The sequence below is a fragment of the Vicugna pacos genome, chromosome 3 (assembly GCF_048564905.1).
Source record: "Vicugna pacos chromosome 3, VicPac4, whole genome shotgun sequence".
Lineage (NCBI taxonomy): Eukaryota > Metazoa > Chordata > Mammalia > Artiodactyla > Camelidae > Vicugna > Vicugna pacos.
This window is the reverse complement of record NC_132989.1, coordinates 27,368,716-27,391,527: the sequence shown is the minus strand read 5'-3', so window position 1 is coordinate 27,391,527 and position 22,812 is coordinate 27,368,716. Positions and strand designations below refer to the sequence as shown.

At 37.3% G+C, this 22,812-nt stretch overlaps 1 protein-coding gene and 1 non-coding gene across 2 annotated transcripts; both read right to left on the bottom strand.

The window, feature by feature from the left end:
- Positions 1-2,173: 2,173 nt before the first annotated feature.
- Positions 2,174-22,056, bottom strand: PPP2CA (protein phosphatase 2 catalytic subunit alpha). Its single transcript, XM_006212807.4, has 7 exons — positions 21,637-22,056; positions 9,402-9,611; positions 6,547-6,720; positions 5,714-5,803; positions 5,002-5,163; positions 3,795-3,913; positions 2,174-3,061 (listed from the first exon to the last, which is right to left on the bottom strand). The coding sequence occupies exons 1-7, from the start codon at positions 21,736-21,738 to the stop codon at positions 2,989-2,991; spliced, it is 930 nt and encodes a 309-aa protein (XP_006212869.1). The 5' UTR covers positions 21,739-22,056; the 3' UTR covers positions 2,174-2,988.
- TRNAD-AUC (transfer RNA aspartic acid (anticodon AUC)) lies at positions 5,992-6,065 on the bottom strand. The gene has a single exon. It is a non-coding gene; the product is annotated as a tRNA-Asp (tRNA).
- Positions 22,057-22,812: the final 756 nt, after the last annotated feature.

Below are 22,812 nucleotides of genomic sequence, written 5' to 3'. Positions count from 1 at the left end.
TAAATGTACAACTGTGAAGGGAAAAAGAACCTAACTTTTTAAAAAGTCTATAAAAGCTAGTAATGTCAAAGAATGTATGAGAACAGATTAAACCTGTAAATGAAATAAAGTTTTAGCTCATGGGAACAGAATCTACCTCATAACAAACAAGACTATTACTAAACTCTAAGGTTTATTTCTAGTGACACATTATGGCTGAAGGTAAGGGACTGCTTATTATACAGGAGAGATAAAAGTTACCACTGAAACAAAGTAACACTCACATAGTATATTATAATTATTTGCCAAAGCCCAAACCACCACCAATCACCACAAAAACCATTATTCTTAAATGTATAGTTGGGAAACTGAGCAGTGATTCCTTTAAAATGTAAATTAGGAACGTTATTGATAAATGTGGCATGGAACTATGACAAGAAAACTAAATTGAGTAACTTGGCATTTCTGAGCAATGGTTCGTAAGCCTAGATATAAATTAAAACCACTTGGGAAACTTAAAAATACCCATACTTGGGCCTTCCTCCTAACAATTTAAATTAGAATCTCTGGGCATCCAGGTTAAGAACCATAGAAATAACCATCCTTTTCCTACAAAGCTAAAGCTAAGTCTTTCTGAAAAATAATCTAATACTGACACACTATACTTTCATTTAAAAATACCTATTGCAACCAAGGAAAAACAGTCATCTACGTTTGCTTAGGATAGTCAACCTAAGAAATGAGTACATCATTTTACCAGTTCATTTTACCCTTACCAAGTAAGTTCCAAAGCAAATTTCTCCAAATCCTCGGTTTAGAATACTCAAAAAACACTCATTTTTTTGAACAAGAAGCTTTATAAAAATGATAATTCTATTTTAATGTTACTAATTGACAAATCAGCAACCCCAATTATATATTCTTAAAGGAAACTGCTACACTTACATTCTCTTTACCCATTCCATAATCAGGGAGGTTACTACAATTAAGACAAATTAAACTATGGCAATCATTCTAAACCCAGGACAGTATGGCCACAAGCCTTTTTCTGCTAACCACAAGGTTTACTTTAGAGAATCTGTACTAGGGTGACAGTAACACATCTCTATTACATAGGTTGCTTTGGAGCCAATTTTAATTACAGGACCTGAAAAAGAGCTGCTTGGTACCTAGATCACTTGGACACTGGATTATTGCTATTGCATGTTAATAAACTATCTTTTCAGTCAGAGAGAAAAGGCATAAAGTGACAAAATGAAAAGGAGAGAAATATATTCCTTATGAAAGCATCAAATAATAAAACAAAATGGAGACATGTGGAAACACTAAGGGCTACAAAAATGCTGTCAATTACAACAGGAAAAAACAAGAAAGTGGACCATTAAAAAAATACATATACAATGTGTATGTGTGCATTTTCTTCAAGCATCTTCAGAAAAATGTGAAAATTTCCTCATCAGTTCCAAATTCAACACAATACAAAGCAAAGAAATTTTATTACTACACTCACACAATTCATGATTAAGTGTCCTGAAGTTTACCCTGGCAGCTTAAGACAATCAAGTATTAATTTCCACAGAAGAACTGTTTTTAGCTTCCTAATCCTATTCAAAGGATAAAAGGGGGGAAAAAACTCATTAAGTGCTTATCACTGCAACTTCATTTCAAATGCCAGTTTTGTCCTTGAGTGAAAGTACATAACACTAAACCATGATCCAGCAATAGTTTAAGGAATACCACTTAAAGAGCTTAATCCAGGATAATGCTTTAAACAGCTTTCTTAACTGAGACAAATTTAACTCTAAGATCACAAGACAAGTAATGTACAAATATATTGGTTAAGAATTTAACCCATCTGTCAATCATTTTAAAGGGTCCATGTTACAAACACAGCAATATTTATAATCAGAAACTGCACTGACTGATAAGTAGATACATTAGTTTGTTAAGCTCTACCTGAAAACATGCTGTTTTATTAAAAAACAAAACTCAAGAAACTTAAATCTCAATTTAAATTGTTTTACAATCAGATCTTTCTGAAGTAGCACACAGATTTCATTTCCTTTCTTACAAACAAAATGCAGGAAGAACCCATGAACAGCGCACTGGCCATGTGACAAACTGTACTATCTGGACTACAAATAAATCCTGAAATTCATCTGAAAAATGTCAAGGAGTTACCAGAGAGATGATGTAGTGGCCTTGATTTTTATTTTTCTTTACCTATAATTTGACAAATTCCAAAATTTATCAATTGATGTATCTTTTAAATAAACAGCACCAGTCTTGCCCATTGATACAATTAAAATTTGACTTTCTCAGTTCTTAGTTCACAAGTTTATTATGAAAAACACTGCAGTGTTCTTGTGCAGTAACATCGTCTTACAGGAGGGACAAAAAAAAAAAACAGTTCTGCTCAAAACAACTCACCAGGTTCTGACAATAACAAAGAACAACATGAGGCTGAGATTTGAGAAGAGAAATAAACTGGGCGCAGACAAATCATACAATTAAATTAAACAGTATCCCTGAAAATAAACAAAACGATGTCAAAACTCACAAGTAGAGGGGAGGCCTTGGTACTTATTTTTAAAAATGTTCATTAAGCTCCAATGATTGTTTGCTGCTATTCTTATCTACAGTCATGCTGAGTAAAGCTATAACTAAATGGAAGTTAAATTGTATTCACGAGGTGTTAATGTTTACATCTTATTATCTGCAGTCTCTCAGAGAAAGCAAAGTAACTACAAATAGCGCTATGCCAGAAACTGGTTTCTTGACCAACAATGTCGCTTCAGCATGCAATGAACTGGTTCATTCTAAAGTGGTCACGGCTGTTGATGACAAGAGGCTTTGTATTTTTATATGGCACATCTTTTGGTCCGTATGAAAACAAGTTTTTTTGAATGTTAACTATTCTCTGACACTTTGTGGAGTTACTGTTGCTCTTCCCATTTCCATTAGGTCAGTATATGGTTCATGGCAATACTGTACAAGTTTAAAATTTCATTACAGGAAGTAGTCTGGGGTACGACGAGTAACATGTGGCTCGCCTCTGCGAGGTGCTGGGTCAAACTGCAAGCTGAAAAACAGAACATACTTGTTGTTTATACCCATAGACATCAATGTACTGACAATTAAAATAAAAAATATTAGGTCTTTCAAACTTCAAACATTTTAAAATAGTTTTTTAAAAAAACTGAAGTGTAACTGACCTGCAACACTATGTTACTACCAGGTGTACCACACTGTGTTTCAAAATTCCTATACATTACAAAATGATCACTGAGAATTGTAGTTACCACCTGTCACCAAATTTATTACAATACTATTGACTACATTTCCCATGCTGTACACTTCATCCCCCCATGCAGGCTTCACACACTTTCCTCCCCTATCCAAAGCCTCATGAACCCTAACTAACCTAATCACGCATGTAATAAGGGTCTTCTAGCTGCACGCCTCCTCAAAGAAATCAAGGCAACTTCAACCAAAGAGGCTATGTTTTTATATGTCGTGGTTCCCTCTAAGACCAAATGAAAGAAGGATTCTACTAAAATAATAAAACTTAAAGAGTCTAATATACTGTTATCTATAATCTCATCCTCAGGATACAGTAACTCTCCAATAAAAACATGGATTTTAAAAGTTAAAACACTAATTCATATCAGGGTCTAGCTTTCTGCTGATGTGTTTCAAAGAAAACTTAAAAATCAAATTGGAATCTGGATTTAGAATGAGTTCTTCAACTCTTAAACCTTCCATTAAAATTAATTCAACTAATGGTAACCAACAACTCAGATGTAGATACTTACAAAGAGTATTTTAGAGTATCATCAAGTTCCATGATTGCAGCTTGGTTACCACAACGATAACAATAGTTTGGAGCACTGAAAATCGTTACTACATTCCGGTCATGGCACCAATTATATCCCTAAAAGGAAAACAAAAAAAACAGAAAAAAAAAACCTTTTTTACTTCCTTATTTACACAATTAAACGTGACTACTCTCAAGAGAAAAAAGACTTCCCCTTCCACACAAAAAGGCTTAAAAAAATTATTTGCTTTGTTTCTGGATGATTTAATAATTTTCTATACTCTGCACAACTTTAAAAAAAAAAAGTATTTATTTTCCCCAAAAGTACAAAACTAATTTACTTTAAAAAGAAAACCCTTAAAAAAACAGTACCAAACACACAAGAATAAACTACTTCTTTTCTTATAGATCTGACCTTCTGTAAACAGTGACTCATCAGCCTCACTGACCCAGAACATGATTCATAAATGAGTATACAGTCATTCCTTGCAGAGGTAGATACACAATCCTGGAGACCAGAACCTATTCTCTCCTCAGTCAGTATAGGCATTATCTGTACTGCCCAGGTACAAAGGTACTGCCTCTAGGAACTCCAGCCTCATTCCCTCAGAGTCCACCTGAATGCATGAGTTACTTTTTATGTAACTCTACAAATTTCTTTCACTCATCTTTAGCAAAGTCAGACTTTATTGATAATCTGTCATATTAATATTGATTTAAACAGAACCTTAATGTTTTAAGTATGCTAATCAATGCTGTATGCTAAAAATTTAGTCCATTTCACTTTAGTTTCTTCTTTCAAATCACCTTTAATCCTAACATCCAAAGGACCACATTTTGGTATATTTCTTCCTCATCTCTCCTCCATACATACACGTTAAATATATGAAATAAACAAAATTGAGATCATAAAATATTACATTTCCCTCTCACCCATCTTACCTTTCCAGCCTTAAGTCCTAAGTACTACCTCAGTCATTAAGAATTCTCTGAAAACATTTCAACTACGAATTTCATTATGATCAAAAACTTCAGATTTTAATTCTAGTATGCATCTACTGAAAAGGCTCAGGCTATAATGGCAAACTCACTGGAAGGAATACATGGCATGTTTTCATTAATGTCATACAATTAAAAATTCCCTAATATCTTCCTTCATCAAGTTTACTTAAAAAGCAACTCAGGTGTCAAAGAACAGAACGTACCTCCATCACCAGCTGATGAGCTCTAGACACCAACGTGAGGCCATTGGCATGATTAAATGTTTCAGAAATGTCTTGCCCAAATGTGTAACCAGCTCCTCGAGGAGAAATACCCCAACCTCCACGGTCATCTGGATCTGACCACAGCAAGTCACACATTGGACCCTAAAAAGCAAGTTAAGTTTTAAACTGCCTCTTGCAAAAATGGTTAATACATGATCTGAGTAATTCAGCAGCAGCAGCATCGTACACTAAGTCACACTGAGTGGTGTTTGATGAAAACAGTAAAGGGTTTTGCAGTTAGTCAAATATCTATGTCAAATAAATGAGAAACTATTTCCAGATGTCTTTAAGAGACATAGCCTACATCAACAAGTTAAGTTCCAATAGCAAAAATCCCTAATTCATTAATCTACCTATACATAGTATGCAAATTTCAACGTTAGGTAGTACAATTTAGTAGTTAAGGCAGAAGCTCTGAAGACAACCATCACGTAGGTCCTAAACCCAGTCCCAGAGCTGTTACAAGAATGGCAGGTTTCTTGATGTTAGCTTCTGAAGAATAGGGTTGACAAGAGTGCTCAGACCACATGGGGGTCATTTTTGAGAATTAAACAAGAAAAATACATATAATGAACTAAGTTACAATTAAGTATTTCCTCTCTCTAAAAAGTTTTCTGAAAAGAAAGGATTTTATTACAATAAAAGTCAATACCTCATGTGGAACTTCTTGTAGGCGATCAAGTGCTCTGATGTGATCCAGTGTATCTATGGATGGTGAGAGGCCACCATGTAGACAGAAGATCTGAAAAGAATGGTTTACAACTTTAACCTCACCTAAAAGAAACTGTAAGCATTTGGACAAAACTGCAGGTAGTAGTAACCCTCATCACCTGGCCCTAACAGTGTTTTGGGTTTTTTTGTTTTTGCTTTTTTTGTTCTGGGTTTTTTTTGGGGGGGGGGCAGGAGTTAGATTTATTTATTTATTTTTAGAGGAGGTACTGGGGATTGAACCCAGGACCCTGTGCATGATAGGCATGTGCTCTACCACTTGAGCTATACCCTCCCCTTCCTATCAGTGTTTTGTGTTCTGCCAGAAACCAGGCTTGTTTCTGCAGGGTCTTTCTTCCATCCTACTCTAAATTACAGAATACATTCCCTCCCTTCCTGATTAGCCATCCCTACTGCACCCAAACTCCAAACAGCTCCTCCAAGAAAACACTTTTCTGACCTTACCCTCATCATAGACTGCTATCATCCTTCTCATATAATTTTCTTGCAATTTCTTCTGTGTACTCCTCTATCTAAACCAGTAAATAGCAATTTATACCTCCCGGATGTGCTCAAAAACAGCCTGAGAAGATGGATGGGCTACAGTTTCCATCCCTGTGGTCCCAACATACAATCCAGTGCCTGATACAAAGGTGGCACTTCAAGAGCCTCAAAGGGATGTGAGAATGGAAAAATCAGTTACTTACAACCTCAATGTTAAGAAAGCAGATTCTTGAAAATAATCAGCAATGTTAAGTTTTCAGAAGACCTACATACCTGCCCATCCACCAAGGCAGTGAGAGGAAGATAGTCAAAAAGATCTGTAAAGTATTTCCAAACATTTGCATTTCCGTATTTCCTTAAACACTCATCATAGAAACCATATACTTGTGTGATCTGTCTGCTCTCATGATTTCCTCGAAGAATGGTGATGCGTTCACGATAACGAACCTGAAACAACAAAACCGAAGTCAACATAAACAGCTGGCTCCTTCAAAAGCCAAATGGCAACAAAGCAAACTTTTTACAGGGAAACAGAGTTCTAATTTTGCTGGAAAAGTCTCATGCCCTCACAACACACAAAACTTGAAACCACACATCTACAAGTATTTATCCATGGGTTTTCTGCCATCCCCACCTCAACTACCACCAACTTTATACCAAGCATAATCATTAGATGTAAAACTCCATCCACAAATTTCTTTATACAATTATGCAACAAACATCACAATCCAGTTTTAGAATCTTTCTATTACCCCAGAAAGACCCCTTGTGCCTGTCTGGAGTAACTCCTGACTCCCACTCCCAGCAACAACCACTGATCCTCTCTTGAGATTTGCTTTCTCTAGAAATTTCATATAAACGGTATCACACGACATGCAGCTTTTTTGTGTGTCTGGCTTCTTTCACTTAGCAAACTTATTTTTGAGGTTCATCTGGTATGGATCAGTTGTCTCTTGTTATTGCTGCATAGTATTCCAGTGTACAGCTATACAGGTATTATTTTTTTAAATTAACCAGTAGACTGAACATCTGTATTGTTTTAGTTTTGGGCTATTATGAACAATGTTACTATGATCATAATGCATCTGAGTTTCTGTGTGAACATATGCTTTCTTTTCTCTTGGGTAGATTTTTAAGGTTTTAATCACTCCACAAACTCACTTAACACTTGGTATTAGTAGCCTTATAGATAAAAGTCATTCTAATGGGTCTGATTGTGACTTTAATTTGCATTTCCCTGATGACTGATGTTTGAGCATCTTTTTATCTGCTTATTTGACTGACTATTCATATACCTTCTTAGGTGAAATATCTATTCAAAGATTTTGTCCATTTTAAAATTGTCTTCTTGAATTATTGCAGTTTTTTTTAATGTGAATACTAGTACTTTTTCCTTAGTGATGTCTTTTGAAGAACAAAATAATCAATTCTGATGAAGTCAAATTTATCAGTTTTTTTAGTGGACTGTTTTTGGTATCACATCTAAGACATCTTTGCCAAACCCAAGGTTACAAACATGTTTTCTGCTATGTTTTATTTTACAAGTATCACAGTTTTAGCACTCATATTCCTGTCTATGACTGATTTTGATCCATCTGTATGGTATGAGGTATCTAAGTTCATTTTTTGCATATGGATATCCAATTGTTTCAGCACTGTTTGCTGAAGCTTCCTTCCCCCTGTATTAGTCTGCTAGGGCTACTATACAGACTCCCACAGGCTAGACAGCTTAAACAATATAAATTTATTTCCTCACAGTTCTAGAGGCTAGAAGTCCAAGATCAAGTTGTCAACAGGTTTGGTTTCTTCTGAAGGTCTCTTTCCTTTGGCTAGAAAATGGCCATCTTCTCTATGTATCTTCTTATCATCTTCACCCTGTATCTGTGTCCTAATCTCTTCTTATAAGAACACCAGTCATACTGGATTAAATCTCACCTGTATCACCTCATTTTACCTTAATTACCTCTTTAAAGGCCCTATCTCCAAACACAGTCACTTTCACAGGTACTGGGGGTTAGGACCTCAACATGAGTTTAAGGGTGGGGTGGTAGTGGCACAAATCAGCCAGTAACACATTCAAACATGAATTCTTAAAGGTAGCATATTCATTCCTTCTCAAAGCACTGGGAGGAGTGCTTTCATCCTGGGCTTTAAGTACAGGTTAAGGCTGTAAGGCTGCTCTCACACACACTTTTCATCATTTAAATCAACTCCTTCAATTTATAGATGCAACACATAATGATCTCCAAAAATGTTTTGTAGTACTTTACATGATTCAGACTAGAAGTTTCATAAACACATTTTATTAACTGCCTAAAATTCAGGTATTGCCAAAACCACATCCCACTGTTTCTCCAAAACTAGAAGACGCTGGCAGCCATCTTATCATTTTAAATGTTCTTTAATAAAATCTTCTCCCTCAAAGGTAAAGTCAAATAATTTCTCTTAAGGGAAAGGTCATCCTAAAAAGCTCTTTACCATTTGTGTTTCATCTTCAGACCTTTGTATATTTCCCAAAGCTACAACCAGTATAAAACTTGCTTTCTTTAGTTACCATTTCTATTGTTCTAGATTATGTCATGTTTAGCGGCTGCAAACTACTGCACTGAGATAATTATAGATATTCACTTACTGTTATATATGTATATCAATTTTTTTCTGATATTAAAGATAATGCTGCAATTATGTGTTCACACAAATAAACCTCTTTTCCTCTTAAATTTCTTCCTCAGAAAAATTTTAGTTATATGCTTATTATGTCAAAAAGTATATAAACATTCCAACATTTGCTGTTTCTTTATAATACTTCTAAATTTCTAGAAAGATAATTATATTACCTCTCCACACCCCAATTTATTGAACTTTAATTTCTATTTGATCAGACCTCTACACCATTTTCAAATCATCTGAAGCATTCTCATTCTTAGAAAATCTTGTTTCCTCATTCAGAATAAAGACAGACCCATGATTTACAAGTCCCAAACCCGAGTACCTGCATTCCTAAATGTGGGGTTTTATTCTAAAAGCTAACAATGAGATGGAGAAAACCATAAATCACTAGAAAAAAAGAACATTCAAGAGGACCGTCTTATCCAGTTCAAAATGCTCAAAAATAAAATAGAAATTACCTTAAGAGCAACAAGCAGAGTGACTGTTTCAACTGAATAATATCCTCTGTCAACATAATCTCCCATAAACAAGTAATTCGTATCTGGTGATTTGCCACCAATTCTAAACAGTTCCATGAGATCATGAAATTGCCCGTGCACATCTCCACAGACAGTGACTGGACATCGAACCTCTTGTACGTTGGATTCTTTTGTCAGAATTTCTTTGGCCTACAGATGGAGGGAAAAAAACAACAATATACTTGGCATTAAACAACATTAACAAAGGTATGTTTAGTTAAACTTAATGTCCCTTAAGGGGCAGTCTCAGCTTGTAAGTGGTTTCATAGGTGTATGTATCTATCAAAATTCATCAAATTGTACATCTGAAATATGTGTAGTTTACAGGAATTATACCACAATAAACGTGTTAAAAAAAAAGAATGTTTAATTTATGTTTTAAAGTAAAAAAAAGAAAGAGGGCAAGATAAGCCTGGAATCTATCCATGTTATTTCACCCCTGGTATCTGAAAAAAAAAAAATGAGTATCAAGATGCATAGTCCCACTCCTCTCCTTTGTATCACAAGTTTTAGTCCTATTTGTTGCCATCTAAGTAAGTGTTAAAAGAGATTATTATTGGCAACCATATAAGATCAATGAAAATGGAGCAAGACATTCAGGTACTCACTTCCTTAGCTTTAGAGTTCTAACTATAATGTACTCCAGGATTCCAGGCTCTGAGGAGAGGTTTCTTAGTCATACTTGAATTTAAAAAAAATTTTTTGGAAGTCATTAAAATTGTTTATATTTCGGTACTTTTTTTACATTCTTTATATCAAAATACAAACTTCTTATTTTACTATTGTGATTATTCAATATATATGGTTTCTATGCTGCTTTTAGAAACTGTTTGGCATCCTATGTATTCCCCCATGTAACCACAAATTCAAACATTACTTTTAAGAGCAACGTAACATTCCATGCAGTAGAAACCCTTTCATTCACTTAAACACACATTTATTGGTCATTTTTATATGCCCAAAAGTGTGAAGTGCACTGGGAGTTAATTACTCACTTGCTTAACTACCTGAGTGATACCATGTGCCAGGCCCTGTGCTAGCCTCTGGAGGTACAGTGAACAAGATAAATCATTCCCATCATAGGGGTGGGGAGGGTGTGTGGAAGACCACAAGCAAGTAACCAAGTAAGAAATTACAGACTGTATTAAATCCCATGAAAGACAGGGACGAGAGTAATTGGTGGAAGCACTGTCTAGATATTGCAGCAAATGAGACAGCCCAATACAAAAGGGCCAAGTGCTAAGACAAGATAGAGTAAGCAGCAGTGTTCTAGGCTCACAAACGCGGAGAGCTATGAAATTGCCTAAGATGCAAAGAATGAGTGGGAGTTTCAGTCAGGGGATGGGAATAGGGAATGGGAGTACATGTAATACAGGCAGATGAAATCACGTGTATAAAGTCCAAGTGAGTTAAGAGGAGATGGTTAACATGGCTAAAGCATAGCACCCAAAAGTAAAGAGGACAGAGTGGGATGGGGGCAGGATGACAAACTAGCCTAGTTTTAACACTGCATTCTGCATACCAGGAAATGCCTCAGCTGTACCCAGGCAAACCATGACAGGTGGACACCCAGGTAGGATGTGTAGGGGTAGAATGGAGCCTGGAATATGGACTGAAAACAAGTCTAATCAAAGTAGTATTAGAATAAAGATTCACTGGCAGAAAATTTGATGAGTAGATTTAGGATTTCAGAGGTAGGGCTATGGATGTGGCTATCTGAGATGAAGTGAAGCTTAAAGGTCACCCACCAGTATTCAGTGACAAACCTACCGACAAGTCTTGCCTAGTCTCCTTCTAAAATGATATCAATCCATACGCTTCTATCTTTTTTGTCACTACCCTGGTCCAAGCCACCATCATCTCACCTGGATTACTTTGCTAGTCTCCACACTGAATCCCCTGTTGTCATTCTTGCTGCCTCCAATCTAATTTCCATGTAACAAACTGACAGTTTAAAAATGTTCACCAGATTCATTTTATTCACTACTGCCTCACTAGAACAATGTTCAAGATGTAGAAGGCACTGAATATATATTTTGAGGGAATCAAGAACTTAAACTGAGGTACTGGATAGGTCATCTTCGGGGAAAGCCATGAGTGTTTCCCAGGACAACAGCTTAAGTATAGGCCTAGAAATTGGTACCAAGTTCTCCAGAGAATGAAGAAATAATAGGTAATAGCCATAAGGAAAGATGCCCAGGTAAAGAAGGACAGAAGCCAGAAAAACACAGGGAATTTTATCCTCAAGTAGAGAGAGGCAGAACCCATCCACCTGGGAGAGCTATTTGAGAAGTTACCTGACTTCCTCAGGGAGAGCCAGATTTCAGTTAAGACAACAAGGTAAAAGAAATCTGTTCTGAGAATGGATTAAATTTCATACAACCAATCAACATTTACTGAGCATCTTCTGTATGCAACCAGCAATATGGAATGGTGTTCCAGAATGTACAATGAGAGGCTGATCAGAGGAAAGCCACCCACTGCAATCTGCAGGTGAATTACCATGGAGAACTACTGCCAATGAGCCACTGCTCATTACATTTTGAGTGACAACCAAGGATGGCAAAGATCATTTTTAAGGTAGCTAGAGGTATGCAACCTTAGCAGCACATTACAAGTCACTGGGGAAGCTCTTTAAAAATATCCGGATGCCCAAACTACTTCTCTCCCTATTAAGTCAGAATCTTTGTGGGTGGGATCCAAGCATCAGTGATTTTTTAAGACCCCCCGCCCCATCCCACACTATTGCTTTCTTAGGTGCAACCAATATGAAGAATTACTATTTTCAAATCTCCAAACATTTTGGAGAGCCTATTTCAGGACACTTACCAACCAGTGACATTGCAATATGAGTTATTAATTTGATATAGGATTTTTTAATTTAGAAAAAAATCCCACTGTCTCAAAAAGAAACATTTAAGAAATACATATAATCCATCTCTTTAGGGTAATTCCAACTTCCCAATGTATCATTACTAAAGAAGTTCATGAGGCATATCCCATTGCTAAGTCTGTTCGGCATTAATAACAAGCCTAGTGTTTTCAGCACCCAGCACATACAATGAAAATAGTTGTGAATGAAATGATAGGCCCTACTTATGCAGAAGTTTTAGAACAACAGTAATGTAAGAAAACGCGATCAAAAACCATGTAAATTTTGCCATGATGTTATCATACTTAATTTTATCAAAAGTTAAATTTAAAAATATCTCTCTCGACACTTGTTTACCTGCAAGGTTGTTTCTTATTACAATCTACTCAAAATTTCTATTCAAATTATGAAAAGAAAATTAAGCCTAAATGCTATTTGTTCCTTTTATTTTAATTTAGACAAATCACAGTGATAAGCTGTGTATCTATCTTTAAACAGTGTAACTTCAATCTTACTTTTTAAACCTTTTAAGTTATAGCAATACATTCTTATTAAAAAATTAACCATTCTGAAGTATATCCTTTCAAAACCTTTTTTACAAATTTTACACATATATTATATGCCTACAGAAATAATAGTTTTCCTTTGCATTTTTAAACTAGAAACATATTGTTCAGGAGCCTGCTTTTCTCTCAATATAATCTCTGAAGAGTTCATAATGCATACACATATAGACCTGGTTAATGTCTCACAGTGGATGTGAGAGTATTTCCTGAAGGATTACAATACATGGGGGGAGGGTGTTATGCTGCATTATATATTCTAGTACTTGCTTCCTTGTATACATATGCAGGAATGTTTGCTGAAACAAGATATTATGAAGTAGACCTATTAGTATCTGTAGTAGTTTGTATTTTAAAATAATGACACTACCAAATTGTCCTCCGAAGAGAAAGGACACTGTATCCATAAAGTGAATATTCTTAACCTGGGAAAACCAAAGCTCACTCTTCTCCTCCTACCAAATTTCAAATCAGAACAATTATAATTAAATCCTGGAGAAAACAGTAGTATGCATCAGATGCAAGCCAACCATAAGCATATTTTAACAACAAAAATTCAGGCTTACAAAGAACCAGTTTGAAAGATACTTTTTGCTTTTTTTGTCACAACTTACCAGCTCTCAGGTGATCACTACACCAAAATACACTATTCCCAAAATACCAGAACAATAAACACTGCAGACATCCTTATGAAAGATTATCAGGAAAACTCATTATAGAAAAAGAGGTCTGAGAGGAGTTGCACTATATCACAAGGAGTCAGGCCTTATAATTCCCAGAAGCACCTAACAGAACATCCTCTACGGATCACCCGACGAGACTTCTAATGAATGAGTCACCTTTAATGCCTCCAGGTCTTCACCAATCATCAGTTTCAAAGGTAGCTACACAACTTCAACTTCCTAGTTTAATACTCAAAGTAAATGGTAGAACTAGACTTTCAAAGTAACTTAATTAACATTAAGAGATTTAAAACTTTTTAATAACTACCTTTTCACTCGATGGCATTCTGACTCCTATAATTTAAATCCTCATGTCACTTGAACTATGGAAGCAAAAGTAAAATACACACAACCAAAAACCTTCTTAAATTTCCCCTAAAACATTTTTTTGGGGGCTTCAAATGTCTCAGCTAATATAATATTTGAAAAAAGAATTAAAATCAAGTCTTAAAAAACAGCGTAATTATAGAACCACACTGATTTCTCATCTATTGGAACCTTACTGAAATTCAATGGTCGAGTGAAATGAATTCAAGGGAAGACCCGTCTTAGAACAAGGTTAAAACTGGAATAAGCTATTCAGTTAGTAAATCACAAGTAACTGTGAGACGTTAAAATTTTTATATTGTCCTAAAATCCAAAAATTCAGAGATTCCCCTGAAGGAAAGCAAGCAACTTTTAGGGACATCAGTTTATTATCAACATCCTCTCAGCATTCCGAGCTTAGATTCAGAAATCTCACTTTATTTTCAACCTACTAAAAAATCATCAAGTATGCAGCCAATGACCTATAGGTTTTTTTGGCATTCTTAGCTATGAACCATCCCTAACCAACACAGTAACACAAAATTACAAACAAATCAGACTTAAAATAGACCAAAAGACCAACAGATCATCCAAACCAAGATTTTTCAAGGAAGACAAGTAAAAGAGAAAAAACAAAAAAAAATTCACCAACCACTTTTATATAATTTCTGTAAGGGCATACAATAGTGGTATTATTTCTACTTAACCTACATGGTAGAAAAAGCCATCCAACACATCTATGTCAAGAAAACATTTTAAAATATAAAATTACAATAAAAATTCTTTGTATAAAATGGAAAATATTAAAATGTTAAGAGACTGTTTTTTTCAGTGGTGAAATTGTAAGACTATCGCTATCTCAATCCTACCACACTCAGAAAAACTACGCTGATTTTCCTGTATTCCCTTCCAGTTTACAACTGGTCAATGCTTCATTTTGTGTCCTAAAGTTTCATATTTACTAACCTGATTTCCTACAGCATTACAGCAATTATTGTAACTTGCTGTGTAGTCCACTTCTGAACAGACCTATACCTGAATAATTTTTTGATATATACTATAAAAATGGACTATATCCAACTTGTTATGCAATAATAAATGGAAGACTGTACCCATTTCCAGCCATTTCAGATACAGCATTATCTCCTGATTTAACTGGCACTTCTCATTTTAGAGTTCAAACTTTTATTCCACATTTACTTATTATCAGTTATTTTTCCTCTTATACAAATTGTCCAAATATATTCTTTGAGTATCTGTTCACAGGGAGCTGGATGTTAAACACTTTTCTATTAAAAAATCTGATTATTAATTCTAATGTTCACTAGAACTCTAGTTCAAATAAATTTAACATTTCATACTTTCAATGACAGTTGAGTACATCTTCTACCAACAGCCATTAAGGACATAAGAGAAGCAAAACTGAAAAAAGTAATTAATTTTTGAATTTTACTTCTCAGTTTAAGCAAAACTGAAGACATTTGAAAACCTTTTTAAAAAGCAAAATAATTAAATTTGCAAGCAAGAATCAAGTTTTTAAATATCCTAAGAGAATTTCATTTTGCTTCACACTGCTTTTATGAATAAAAGGTAGGTTTCTTTGATTTTCATAACTGTGTAAAACAAATTTTATGTTCATGATAAATCAGTCTGTGTGGCTAGATTGTTATTTTGGTGTGATCTGTAAGATAGGACATATTACTAGCCCTGGAAGCAAATGAATCTTGAGTTATCTTCAACCATCATATCTTTCATCATACTACCTATCTTTCCTTAATCATACTGTACAGATGCCTCTAATATTTTATGAAACATTTCAGTTTTCTCTGATTAAATCTGTATGATTATACTTTTTAAGTATTATAACCTTCCACGTAATGTTCTAGAAACAAGTATTTGCTATTTGGCTTAGGGTCTAACTGAAAGGAAAAGGTCACAGATGAGGGATAATTCTAAAACTGTATTAGAAGATATGTAATTTGATGTTTTCCCATCTGTTTTTGTCAAATATCAAAATTTTTGATATCAAATATCAAATATTTGCCTCTGACCAAAATAAATGCCTGTTTTCTTTAAAGCTGTTATGTCTTCAATAAAAAACCAAACCAAACCAAAACAAAACAAAACAAAAGCTGTGTATCTCATGCGTAATAGACTGGCCTTAATCTTTACCAACGAACATACACATGCATGAATTAAACCATCCCAATCATTCCTGTATAGAGGGAAAAAATACTACTCTACTAAACTGAGAAATGTAGCTACATACATGGTAGTTTCAAAATTCTCACCACAACAATCCATCATCATGAATGAGATTCAACCACTCTGGGATCAGTCTCTTCCCTCATCTGTGAAAGGTGATTTGGCCTAGAGGATCTTTAAGGTTCTTTCCATCACTAAATTCTACTCCAATTGAAAGCATTTCACTTCTTAAGCCTTTTTATTGAAAGGCAAAATCACTCACAGAAATAGACAGGCATTACTGATAGTGTACAAATGATGAGTGGCAGAGAAGGACAATTCACTTGATCACCACTAGCACAAAAATTCTAAAATCTTTCCTATCTAGAGTCTACAAGTTGAACCTCCTGACTAATCTGAAACTCTGCTACTAGAGCAAAAAACAAACCCAAAAATCCCTACAGTAACGCTATTTAGACAAAGCTAAATAGCGAAAATAATACATAAAATGTGGCATAATAAATTTTTATTGAATGTATTCCAAAAACAAATGTACAGTCACACATAGTTAATGGTATCACCGACACTCCATAACCTGTGTGAACTACACTTTGCATATGACTCTACCTAGGTTATTGAACTCTATTCATCTCCCATGGGCACTCTAGAACAAAGGTTCACAATCTTCTTTCAGCCTGGTCAACAACAGAAAGGTAAAAATTCCCTTCTGTGGTAGTAACTAAATGACTAAAGCAGAGGAGGAGACAGGGTGTGTCAGAATGACTGACCAGCTGATTATAGTTTTGATGCAGATACACATACCTCTGTCACTGCTTTGTTCACCAATTTCAAATCACAATACCAATATATCAATAGGCAATAACAACTTTGTGTTGTGAAGAAATTAAGTGGTTAATTCCCAGATTGTTCTTTACAGTTCTTTCAGACTCCACTCCCCAGCCACTTATTGGCAACCAGACCACTCTCTACTCAGCCTCTTCTATCACTTCTGTTCCAGAAGCTGAAAGAAAAGGTATTTAGAACAACAAATAAAATCTTCCCTCTTCCTAGTTCTAGCCAAATTCAGATCTCATTTGTGTAGAAGAGTGCAGGTTAAGGGTTTTTCCAGAAAAGAATGGCGATGAGAAATAGGTAAAGAAAAAAAGGCCAAAATAAGAGAAACAGTTAAAAGTAGAAAGAAAAGAGTAAAAAGGAGAGGAGTTCTAGGGCATGTAACTTTTTCTACCTCTCCTCAGTACCCTCAAAAAGGACCCCTCCCCACCATACACCAACCCAAATCCAATGTCCTCTGGTTTTCCTAGCTTATCTCCTCCAAACTAAACAAATACTCCACAGGTAACTGACAAATGTGACTTACAATGAGACAGGAGAAATATTTGCTACCCTAAAAAGGAATACCACCAGACTAGTGATACAACTGCTATCCCAAACGCTCTTCCAGTGCCCATCATTCTTTCTACTGCATGAGTTTCACCTTAGCCCTACTGCCCAATTGCAGACACAGAACTCTTGGCTTTGACAGAGAAAAGGCAGAGTTGGCGGGGTGGGGGGTCTGAACAGAAGAACTAATCAACTTTTTGGTGCTCCCTCAAATTAACCCAAAACCAAATACACACAAGCAAACGGGCTTCACTGTGGAAGCTATGAGGATAAAAAGGCATTTTAACAAGCTATAATGAACAATATAAATGTCAGCTATGCCTTATTAGAATATTTTAAAGCTCAGTCTCTAGATCATGATTTACACTACTTGAGAACACATAGAAAGTGAACTGGGGTTTTCAGCTCACTAATCTTATTTGAGGGGCAAATGCAATTAGCCACAACCAAAATTGAATATTTACTCTTTCCTCCTCCAGGACAGAGACAACATGATGTGACATGAATAGGAAGCTTTCAAGCAATAATAAAAATGTGTTCCTTAACAGAGCTGTTTATTCCACAATTCAGTGGCCCCAATTCACCTACATCTTTCATTATTAACACTACCTCAGAAAAGTAAGTCTGTGAAGCAAGACTAGGACACTGCGCTTAGAATCTATAAACCTAGGCAATCTCAATTTAGCTCCTGTACTCAAGTCACTTTATCTTTCTGAGCCTCTGCTTTCTGTCCATAACTGAGGATAATTCTCTCACAAACTTGTTAAGAACTGTGTATGTGAAAGTATGATGAAAACAATATTCTGTATCATGCTCCCCCACTCTACTGCTTGTTCTCAATATTCAAACTAGTTTTATGGAAACGAGCCCAACAATATTTTAAATTAAATGCACACAGACTCACAGATATGTATTACCCATTTCATACAGGAATTTAAATTAACCTTGGTCCAACATTTCGCAGATCATCCAACTAGAAGAGGTCTGCTTTTTCCATACTCATGTAACAAATGTTAAAACTAAGGGAAGCCTTCATGACTGCATTTTATTTATAGTGCTTGCACAGCAATGGAAAACAGCATACCTAGGTAAAGAACTCCTTTGGAAAAAAAAAAATCTGGCTATCAAACAACCACCTCCACAAGTTTGGTAAGATATTAAGGTACAAAGCCAAAAATCATACCTAAGTGAAACCACTGCTGAACACAATAAAAGACTGTTTACTATAATAAATGCAAAAGTAAGTTAATACTATTTATTTTTTTAAATTGTAGATGGAAACATACCAGTCCAGTTATAGAGATGTAGTAATGTTACTGACTATAGAACTGTGCCTACAGACAAAACTGCTTCACTCACCACAAATTTTTAAACAATCAACAAATTATGATTCCCCCAAATGACAAGGTATATTACACACACAACAACCTTGGCTTTAATATAGACCTCCATCACATCTTGGGGAAAAAGCTTAACTAGCTAATAACATAAAAACCATATTCACTCTTGTCTATAAATACACACTTTCCTTCTTACAACCAAAGAAAATTTCAACTATCACCAAATAGCTATCTCCACCAAGAATTTTTTCTTAAAAAGGAGAAAAAGAAAAAACTACTATACTAATCAAAGTTTTTCCCGCAAGATTATCAAAATATGTAGCTTTCACCAGATGTGCTATTGGCCATATAGATACTAACAGTGAAAAGAGAACTAGTGTTTAACGAGAAAGATTTGTACAAAAAACCACTTTCAGCCATCTTAACTCATACCATATACTTTAAAAAGCTGCCTTCAAGTTAATTTAGCTTGGAAGGGTAACATAGCTCTGTAAGTTGGAATACTTAAAAGTTAAAAACAGTAAAAAGGCTGTGTGATACACCCCAAAAGCACCCATGTCTTGGAAATCTAACTTCAAATATTATTTCCATGTTTTTGGTTCTAAGAATTAAAATTTTGACAGTGGATGAGCAATGGGGATTTAAGCATAAATTGATTAATCTCACTAAATCTTAGTTTTACAAAAATGTAGCAAACAATGACCATTTTTACCAGATGGATCAAGCTTCAGTCAACCCTCCATAACTCCAACATTACCTTCTGTAGTCTCCAACACAAACCCCTTATTTCTGTGGTCTAATCTACTACTGATTTCCAACTAGATACAGGCTCCTTGAAAAAGCGTGATTATTTTATATTGCTTTTCATTCCTCTCATCCAAGCAATCTTGGATATGCAATAGGTGTTCAATATTTAAACAAAGTACTAACCTAAAATGGAACTGTATAATGTCAGAAAATTAGGAGGGACACTGGAACATCTGTTTTTAACTCTCTAGTTTACAGACAGGAAAATGTGGACCAAGTGGGTGCCTCAAGGTCAGTCACAATTACTCTGTGATAGAAAGAGGTGTAGTGTCCAGATCTAACTCGCAGAACAGTGGTCTTCCAATTACAATACCACCTCTCTTGCGATGTTTTCTACACATATGACTAGTCATCTAGCCAACTGTTGACTCACAGGTCTTTGTACAGTAAGTATTAAACCCTAGAAGTCGTCAAAACGTCACGTATAGTACCTAAAAACTAAGACCTACCACTATAAATTAATTTTTAAAAGCCTATTTCTAAACTTTTAAGACAAATCCTTCCTCATTTGATCAAGAAGTAACAAAAGACTCTACATTGCTATCATTAAAATTCAGCTCCAAGAGATGATGTGCCACCTCATCAACTAGGACAGCTTTGTCCGGGCCTAGGGTAAATAAATCTGAATTTGACTCACTTAAATTACAATTATTCAGAGCAGCTTCTGAAAAAGCCTGTTTTAGCATATATATCAAACTTATGAACCTAATTTTCACATCAAACCACAAACGAGTCAGCCTAATTGCTTTCCAATAACTCTCTTCACAAAATGCTAATATACTCCACAATTCCTGCGGAACGAAAATGAAATGCTGTAATGTTAATTTTGAAAAGGGAAATTAAAATATTCATGATGGAGTTCAGCATTTTCTATACGTTAGAAAACTGCATTATAAGATTTTAAAACATTAACAGTCTACCTTTTTCCCCAACCCCTAGGGAAAAACAAATTGGAATTAGATAATTTTAAATGGACTTACTAAAACAGAGTACATCATTTCATTTTCAACATCAGTGAGGTAAATTTAAATACGAATCACAATGTTTGGAATACAGAAAAAGCTCAGTCAACAGCTATTATTATTACTACCACTACCCAAAACCACAGAAATACACCTTTTCCAACAAAGAGCAGAATACAAAATTTGCTGCTACTATAGTTTATGCTTCTCATCTTAAAAATAAATGGCAGAATGCCACACACGTTAAGCTTAGAGAAGTGTTACATACTACCCAATTTGAGTCAGCATACTAATCAAAGATTAAACTGACACTTGATTTCCAATCCCAGAGCTCTTTATGTACTATGACTCACCAAATTCTCCATTTCTTCCAACGATAAAAATTAAGTTATATTTCTCCCTATAATAACGACCACTATGACCTTCGTAGAAGCTAGGTTAGAGGTTCATTTCAAAATTCTTTAAAAAAAAAACACGCTTTAAATAAGTCTCTGGAAAAGTGTTCGGTCAGTTTAACACAAAGCACTCAAGATAAATCTAAAGCTGTGTCACCTTTAGATACGTCCTGGGATCTGGCCTACAAGCTTGCCTTTGGGGGAGCCTCTGGACAACTCTGGACCGGAGAATTAGTCCTGAGTTCAAATAAAAAGCGTCTTACCCACCACACAGTAGAGACCGAGGCCGCAGAACCCAAGTCCTCTTAGCCAGATCTCAAAACCGTCCCCAACCCTGACCCACAGGGCCTCCGTTTCCCCCAGCCACCTCGCCTCGCGCGAAGGCCGGGAAGCTCAGAAGCCCCGGAGTCGGGTGAACGGCGCCATTTTAAGCGGCGGCAGCGGCAACCAATCCCTACGCGGGAGGCAGGGGGCGCCGGGTCGCCCGGGAGCCGCCGCCGGGCTGCGCCGGTTGCCGGTCTGGGAGGCTCGGGGGGCCTCCGCCATGTTGCACCGTCCTTAATGCCGCCTCCTTCTCGGCGGGTTCGGCCCGCGGCGGCCCCCGCTGCCGGAGTGAAGCTCACCTTCTCGCAGAGGCTCTTGACCTGGGACTCGGACAGCTGCTTACACTCGTTCAGCTGCTCGATCCACTGGTCCAGCTCCTTGGTGAACACCTTCTCGTCCATGATGCCACCCGCCCGAACCAGCTGCCGTTCCGCGCTACTCCCGCGCCGCCACCCGCACACGGGCCACACGCACACGCCGCCGCCGGTTCCCGGGGTACTTGTGTAGCTACTGGCGGTTGCTCGGCGCTAGCGCTGGCCCGCTGGTTCGCCCCTCAGCGTTCGGCCGCCGGCCCCTGCCCTCCTCCGCCCGCTCTAGCCCCGTAGCTCTCCTCTCTGTAATGGCGGCCGCCGGCGTGGTGACGTCACGCCCGGCGTCAGGAGGCGGCGGGGTGCGGAGGGGTAGAAGGGCCGGGACTCGAGCTGCGCAACTGCAGCGCCAGCCGTGATCTACCGCCAGACTGGAGCTGGGGCGGGAACTAGGGGCCGAAGCGCAGGCGCAAAGTAGCTGGCTGGTAATAGGCGCCTTCGTTTTTAGGGCGTGGTCCTCCAGAAGGGAGGGGCCGAGGGGGAAGGGAAGCCCGAGTCCGAGTAGGGGGCGTGCATGCAGCTGGGAAGTGGGCTAATCCCCGAGCACTACGTTCTGCGCTGCGCGGGCGTCGACCTGGCGCAGGCGCGGTGGGAGGGTGGCTCTTAAGTGCCGGAGACTTTTTCACTAAGGTGTTACGCCCTGGCTCTTCACCTGGCGACTGCAATCAAATGACAAAAAATAGAAGTGTGACCCCATGGCACCCCCATGTAACAACAGCACTGGAATTGCGTGGGATTCCCACTCTGGGGGCAGGAAAGGGTGCCGAGTGGTAGCCTGGTTGAAGTGACCACCTCCGTCTCCAGGCGCGGCTGGCACCTTGTAATTAGGTCACTCGTAGGCGGAGGAGAGTGTACCTGCTGGGGGGGTGGTGCCGAGAAGTGCACCTGACTCCCCCAGCACACACCTGTCTCTGGGGGAATGCTCTATGCCCCGCACAGCCTCACCGTTCGTCGCCTTCCGCCCCAGTTGTGCGCCTTCCTTCGACTCCGGTTCCTCCTGGGAAGGAGAAACGCTTCCGCCCCCAACTTCTTCCCACATGGCCTACTTTCTAAAGGGAAAGCCGCAAGGGGGTGGATGCACAGGTCCTGACCACGACCGGGTAGTGT

What these genes read in the sequence shown, in the direction of transcription:
- PPP2CA (XM_006212807.4), bottom strand. Translation starts at nt 21,738, where the DNA reads ATGGACGAGAAGGTGTTCACCAAGGAGCTGGACCAGTGGATCGAGCAG. An exon ending in TACAAGAAGTTCCACATGAG is followed by an intron (nt 5,164 to 5,713) that starts GTATTGACTTTT and finishes CTTGCTTTTTAG; the next exon opens with GGTCCAATGTGTGACTTGCT. An exon ending in GATACTCTAAAATACTCTTT is followed by an intron (nt 3,062 to 3,794) that starts GTAAGTATCTAC and finishes TCTGTTTTTCAG; the next exon opens with CTTGCAGTTTGACCCAGCAC.